The sequence below is a fragment of the Carlito syrichta genome, unplaced genomic scaffold (assembly GCF_000164805.1).
Source record: "Carlito syrichta isolate Samal-C Ts95f unplaced genomic scaffold, Tarsius_syrichta-2.0.1 Scaffold106310, whole genome shotgun sequence".
In the NCBI taxonomy this organism is placed as follows: Eukaryota; Metazoa; Chordata; class Mammalia; order Primates; family Tarsiidae; genus Carlito; species Carlito syrichta.
Genome location: NW_007050406.1, coordinates 1,108 through 7,782, shown reverse-complemented (window position 1 = coordinate 7,782; position 6,675 = coordinate 1,108). Strand labels below are relative to the sequence as shown.

The 6,675-nt window shown below is 65.8% G+C and overlaps 1 protein-coding gene across 1 annotated transcript; it reads left to right on the top strand.

Moving 5' to 3' along the window:
* Nucleotides 1–6: 6 nt before the first annotated feature.
* On the top strand, nucleotides 7–6,445 carry PTPN6 (protein tyrosine phosphatase, non-receptor type 6; the record flags this gene model as incomplete). Its single annotated transcript, XM_021716860.1, has 9 exons — nucleotides 7–182; nucleotides 2,489–2,678; nucleotides 2,810–2,926; nucleotides 3,022–3,135; nucleotides 3,242–3,338; nucleotides 3,676–3,755; nucleotides 3,932–4,081; nucleotides 6,006–6,137; nucleotides 6,263–6,445. Coding segments are annotated over exons 2-9 (1,047 nt in total), but the record flags the coding sequence as incomplete, so codon positions are not given.
* Nucleotides 6,446–6,675: the final 230 nt, after the last annotated feature.

The following is a 6,675-nucleotide window of genomic DNA, read 5'->3' as shown; positions in this document are numbered from 1 at the left end:
GTGACCCACATTCGGATCCAGAACTCGGGGGACTTCTACGACCTGTACGGCGGGGAGAAGTTCGCCACGCTCGCCGAGCTGGTGGAGTACTACACGCAGCAGCAGGGCGTCCTGCAGGACCGCGACGGCACCGTCATCCACCTCAAGTACCCGCTCAACTGCTCCGACCCCACCAGCGAGAGGTGAGGGCCCCGCCCCCAGGAGGCCCGCAGGCCCTGCGGTGGCAGGGGCTAGTGAGAGCGCTCCTCCCGGGCCTGGGGTGGCGTCCTGCCACTGCCCAGCCCGCCCGGCAGGTCCCTGCGGGCAGAGCGGTCTTGAGGCTGGCTGCGGAGCCCGGCTCGTCTTGAAACCCGGTGAGCGAGGGTCTGTCCTCGGGGTTGGCCAGAGTTGGACCAGTCCCTTGGCCGAGGCCCGATCGTTGAGACTGGCCGTCGCGTGGCCACATGTGCACAGGGCCCGGCGCGGTCCTGGGTGCAGGCGTGTACGCGTCTGCGCCCTCCTCCTCCCCACAGCGAGACGGCCTCAGCCCTGGGCTGGCGGCCCCCAGCGGGCTCCCCGGCATGGTGGGCGAGGGGTCTGGTGTGCCTCCCCATAGCCCAGTGGCAGGTCCTGCCCGAAGCGCAGCCGGGTCGCCACCGGGGCTGTTCCGCCCGGACTCCCGGGGCCGTGTCCAGCGTCAGTGGGCAGAGTGGTCTGAACCTCGCTTCTGTAGGCCTTCAGTCTTTCCGAGACTCACGCCTCCAAACTTGCACCCATAGTTTGGGTCACGTCGCTGACTGAAACGTACAACCGGAGGCCAGACCTGGTGGCTCCCTCCTGTAATGCCAGCGCTTTGGGAGACCGAGGGGAGGGTCGCTTGAGCCCAGCAGTTCAGGACCCGCCTAGGAGACACAGCGAGGCCTCGTTTTTGCGAAAAAGTCAAAAAGTTGGGAGGCCTGGAGTCCCAGCCTCTTGGGAGGCCGGGGCGGGAGGCAGGAGGCGGGAGGCCGCTTGAGCCCAGGAGGCGAGCCGTGAGCATCCATTGCACTCCGACCAGCCTGGGCGGCCGAGTGAGCCCCCGACTCGAAAAACGAACGCAACGTGGAACTGGATCAGGCTGAGAGGGAAGCCCTGTGCCCATCGCGGGAAACCTCTTTTCTGCCGCCATTGTCTTCTCCCTCTTATCTTCTTCTCCCGCTGCAGCGTTCATGGGGCTGTTGTCCCCGAGGCCCCCGGGAGCCCCGCAGGTTTGCATGTCTTCACTTCCGCCTGGCCCTGAGCCTGGTCAGAGGAAGCCGGGTCGGCCAGTGCGGAGCTGGAAGAGGGCCTGCTAGGCCCAAGGGGCTGAGGCCTAGCTCGGGCCTTCTGGGAGAGCCTGAGGGGGCAGGGAGGTTCAGGCCAGGCAAGTCACCCTCAGAGGCCCTTGCAGGTGACCCTGGCCAAGAAGCTGCCTCACCCCCTGACCCCGGGAATGTGTGGGAGGTGCCTTCTCTGAGGCCGGGGTGTTCCTGCCTGTGGCTGCTGCTGGCTCCTTGCCTGCGGGGATTTGCATCTGCCTCTGAAGAGCTGGCTCTCTTCCTGTGGGCAGCCCGACATTTGCATGGAGACTTCCTCGTCCAGGGCCCTGAGAGGGAAGGGGCTTAGCCTTGTGCCTGGCGGGGCCCTGGCCTGGCCTGGAGGGTGGAGCCGGCCCGGCCCCCTGGGTGGGGCGAGAGCTCTGGGGCTCCGCCGAGTCTCCTCTGGGCAGGGGGTGAGGTGGGGCGGACAGACCGGCCCCCTCCCCCGTCCCTGCGGTTGGAAAATGCCCCCCTCCCCCGGTCCCGGGGCTGAGGAAACCTCACGGCCTCACTTCTCACTCTCCCCAGAAGGAGTTTTGTGTTTTTTCCATCACGTGCTTTCCTGTGGGGCCGGCGTCTGTGGGGCTGCAGTTTCCTCCTGGGAAAGGCCTTGGTTCTGCTTTCTGGCCCCGCAGCCCCCATGAGCCCTCCGAGCCCCAGGCTCCCTCCAGTGACAGCAGCCAGGGCGCCCTGGAGCCCCAAGCCCCCGTCCGTCTTCCCGCCTCCCCGGGATCTCTCCCGTCACGTCCCCCTTGCGACCGTCCCTCCCAGTCCTGTTGCTCTCCTGGCCGAGCCTCAGCGCGACTTCGTCTCCGGGTCTCCCTAGCCCAGCCCTGCCTTTCTGGAGACGCTTCCTTGGCGTCTCCTTCCAGAGACCCTGAGTGCTGCGGCCCTTTCTGCTCTTCAGAGGAAGGCTCTGGGTTCAAAGCCTGGTTGGAGCCCCTGAGGCTGGCCTCCCGGGAGTCGGGCCTGCTCAGCCTGGGTTTCCCCACCTGCAACGTGGGAACAGTCCCAACCCCACAGCGTTTCTGCAGGGGTGTAATCGACCCAGCTCGGGAGGCGGGCTTGGAGGCGTCCCCCCGGTGCCCTCCATGCGGCAGGTGCCGGTCTCCCTGCCCACGCTGTGTCTGTCTCGGGGGCCTGGCCTCACCCCCTGCTGCTGGCTCCTCCAGGTGGTACCATGGCCACATGTCTGGAGGGCAGGCGGAGACGCTGCTGCAGGCCAAGGGCGAGCCCTGGACGTTCCTGGTGCGTGAGAGTCTCAGCCAGCCCGGAGACTTCGTGCTGTCCGTGCTCAGCGACCAGCCCAAGGCCGGCCCTGGCTCCCCACTCAGGGTCACCCACATCAAGATCATGTGTGAGGTAAGGTCACATCCGGCGGGGCTCCCACCTGGGGCCACCGCGTGGGCGGTGGGAAGGTCTGCCTGGCGTGGACTCAAGGCTGGGGTCTGGGGGAGACTCAGGCCCCAGGGTGGCCTGGCTTGGTGCCCCAGGGAGGACGCTACACGGTGGGCGGCTCGGAGACCTTCGACAGCCTCGCGGACCTGGTGGAGCACTTCAAGAAGACGGCCATCGAGGAGGCCTCGGGCGCCTTTGTCTACCTGCGGCAGGTGAGGGTGCGCCGGCCGCTGCCTCTTCCCCGAGCCTGGCGGGGCAGCGCGCGCCCGCAACTCTAGGCCGCTGACCTCTACCGCCCCACCCGCAGCCGTACTACGCCACCCGGGTGAACGCGGCCGACATCGAGAACCGGGTCTTGGAGCTGAACAAGACGCAGGAGTCCGAGGACAAGGCCAAGGCCGGCTTCTGGGAGGAGTTTGAGGTGTGTGGGGGGCGGCGGGGCGGGGCGCCCGAGGCCATGGCCGCAGCGCGGGGCCTCTGGCACCCCCCTGCCCATGTGACCCGCGACGCCCCTCTGCGGCCCTCAGAGTCTGCAGAAGCAGGAGGTGAAGAACTTGCACCAGCGGCTGGAAGGGCAGCGGCCCGAGAACAAGGGCAAGAACCGCTACAAGAACATCCTCCCTTGTGAGCCGCCGGCGGCCGCCCTCCCCTCCTCTCCCAGGGGACCGACCCCCAGCAGAGCCGCCCCCTCCGGAGTTAAACAATAGAACCCAAATAAACCCTGCTCCCAGAGGAGCTCACCACCCCGCCCACAGGCGGGTGCCTCCTGCCCTCCCCCCGCCCCCCCCCCCGCAGTCTTCTTGCGAAGTCCCCCCGTCGTGCCCCCCGCCCCACCGTCCTTCAGGCCTCGAGGCCTTTGAGACCAGCGTGGCCTGCTGGCCTAAGAAGGGCTGGCCCAGGCTGGGGGTGGGGCGTCCCCCGCCAGTCCCGGCCGTCTTGCATCTTCTCTGTCCACTCCCAGTTGACCACAGCCGCGTGATCCTGCAGGGACGGGACAGCAACGTCCCCGGGTCCGACTACATCAATGCCAACTACGTCAAGGTCAGCGGTGGGGGTCCCGCGGGAGGAGAGGCTGGGCTCTGGGACGTCCCGGACTCCGGGAGCCCCCTGGCTCGAGACCCCGGCAGAGCTGGAGCTGGCATCTTGGGCAGGGGCGGCTCCGGGCCCGTCCCCGGCCGCCGGCTCACGTCCGGGGATGTCTCTGTGCTCACGTCTAGAACCTGTTGCTCGGCCCCGACGAGAACACTAAGACCTACATTGCCAGCCAGGGCTGCCTGGAGGCCACCGTCGGCGACTTCTGGCAGATGGTGTGGCAGGAGAACACGCGGGTCATCGTCATGACCACGCGGGAAGTGGAGAAAGGTCGGGTAGGTGGAGTCTGAGCCCACTCATCCCCACCCCCCCGCCGCCCTTGCCCACCACCGTGAGGTCAGAGGAGCTCTGGATGCCGGGTCAGAAGGGGTCATCTGAGGGCAGGGTCCAGCCCTTGCTGGGCAACTGAGGCCTGGAGACAGTCTCCACTCCACCCTGCAACTCCCTGTCTCTGCTTCCCGTCTTGGGTTCTTCTGGGCTCCAGGCTGGGTTTATTTGGTTTCTTATTGTTTAATTTTCATCTATTTATTTATCTATTTTTGAGTTGGAGCCTCACTCTGTCGCTCAGGCTGGAGGGCAGGGGCACGCTCACGGCCACCCCTGCGTCGACCTGCTGGGCTCCGGCGATCCTTCCGTCTCAGCCTTCCGAGTGGCTGGAAATACAGGCACGTGCCACCATGCCTGGCTAATTTTGGAGTTATTGTGGAGACGAGGTCTCGCCAAGTTGTCTGGGCTTATCTCAAACTCACGGGCTCAGGTGATCCACTTGCCTTGGCCTCCCAAAGTACAGGTGTGAGCCACTGTGCCGGGACTTATTTTTAATTTTAATTTATTTATTTATTCTTGAGTCGGGGTCTCAGGCTGTTGTTCAGGCTGGAGTAAAGTGGCATGATCACAGCTACCGCTGTCTCAACCTTCTGGGCTCAGGCCATCCTTCTGCCTCAGCCTTCCAAGTAGCTGGAACTACAGGTGCATACCCCCATGCGCGGTGAATGTTTTGGTTTATTGTACAGACGAGGCCTCACCAAGGTGCCCAGGTTGGTCTCAAACCTCGGGACTCAGGCAACCCGGTTGCCTTTGCCTCCCAGCGTGCTGGGATTGGAGGCATGAGGCACCACGCCTGGCCCGGTCGCGGGTTTTAAGTTTTCCTTCCTAAACCAGGCGCGGTGGCTTATGCCGATAATCCCGGCACTTTGGGAGCCCGAGGCAAGAGAACGGCCTGGTCCAGGGGTCCTAGATCTGCCCGGGCAACTTGCAAAACCACTTCTCGACAATCAATCCAAAAATCAGCCGGGCGTGGTAGCGCGCGCCTGTAATTCCGGCTACTCGGAAGGCTGCGCCCGGAGGATCGCCGGAGCCCGGGCCCGGCGGGTCGAGGCTGTGGGGGCCGGGAACGGCCGCTGCCCTCCAGCCTGGACGGCAGAGTGAGACTCTGGCTCAGAAATGAAAACAAAACCCCCTCCTGCCCTCGCTCATCTGGGCCCCCTCCCGTCCTCCCGCCTCACGGATCTCTTGGGGTCGCCCTTGTCCTGGAGGTCCCTGCAAGCCCTGCAGCACCCTCTGCCCTGCAAAGTGATTCCATCCTGACACACATCGGATCAAGTTGCTCCCTCTCTAAAAAGCATCAGCAGATCCCAGGTGCCTCTGGGACAAAGTCGCACTCCAAGGCCTGGCATTCAAGGCCTGTGGCTTCCAACCCCACCCCTCCCATGATGCTCACTGTCCCAGTGGGCCAGCCTCTCTCTCGGGCTCCCGGACCCTCTGCACAAGCTCCTTTTCTGCTAGGAAGTGCGTTCTCTCTCCACTCTCTGCCTGGCATAGTTTTTTGAGGACCCAGTTCAAGTGACACCTCTGTGAAGCCATCTCTGGTTTCCTGCATCACCGAGAGGGGCTTGGCCTCTTCCTCTGCCAGGATCCCAGGCGTGGCCTGTGTTTCCTGCTCCCGGTGTCCCTGGGAGCGCCTGGCCGTGCGGGCCGGCCTGGGCCTCCCGTGTGTGGCTGCTGCCTGGTCTGCACGGCCGCAGGTGGGGCAGGGCCTTGGCAATGTTGCTGAGTGAGGCGGCGGCCGGTCGCACCGCCTGCGGGGGCTTCTCGGAGGGCAGATCCCGGTGTCCGGTGTTCGGGCCAGCCTGGGCCCTCAGGGCGGGAGCAGGGCCTCAGTGGCCCGCGGCCGGCTCTGAGCCCCACCCCCACCCCCAGAACAAATGTGTGCCGTACTGGCCGGAGGTGGGCATGCAGCGGGCTTACGGGCTCTACTCGGTGGCCAACTGCGAGGAGCACGACACGGCTGAGTACAAGCTGCGCACGCTCCAGGTCTCCCCGCTGGACAACGTGAGCACTCCGGCTGCCTGCCCCCTCCCGGGTCCCCCTCGGACGTGTCTGGGCGTCTGGTCGGACGGGATGCGCCGGGGGCTGTGTGCGGGGGCGGGGGCGCTGACGGCCTGTCCTTGGCCCAGGGGGACCTGGTCCGCGAGATCTGGCATTATCAGTACCTGAGCTGGCCTGACCACGGGGTCCCCAGTGAGCCGGGGGGTGTCCTCAGCTTTCTCGACCAGATCAACCAGCGGCAGGAATGTCTGCCCCACGCGGGGCCCGTCATTCGTGCACTGCAGGTGAGGACAGTCGCGGCCTTCCTCGCAGTCACAGAAACCACCGCTCAGCCTGGCCGCAGCGGCTCAGCGGCTCGGGAGGCTGTGGAGGGCGGGCTGCCCAGGGGTTCGAGACCAGCCCGGCAGCACGTGAGGCCCTGCCTCTGGAAACATTTTAAAAATGGGCCGGGTGGGGTGGCGCGTGCCTGTAGTCCCAGCCACTGGGGAGGCCGAGTGGGAGGACCACGGGAGTCCAAGGGGTGGAGGCTGGCGGGAGCCAC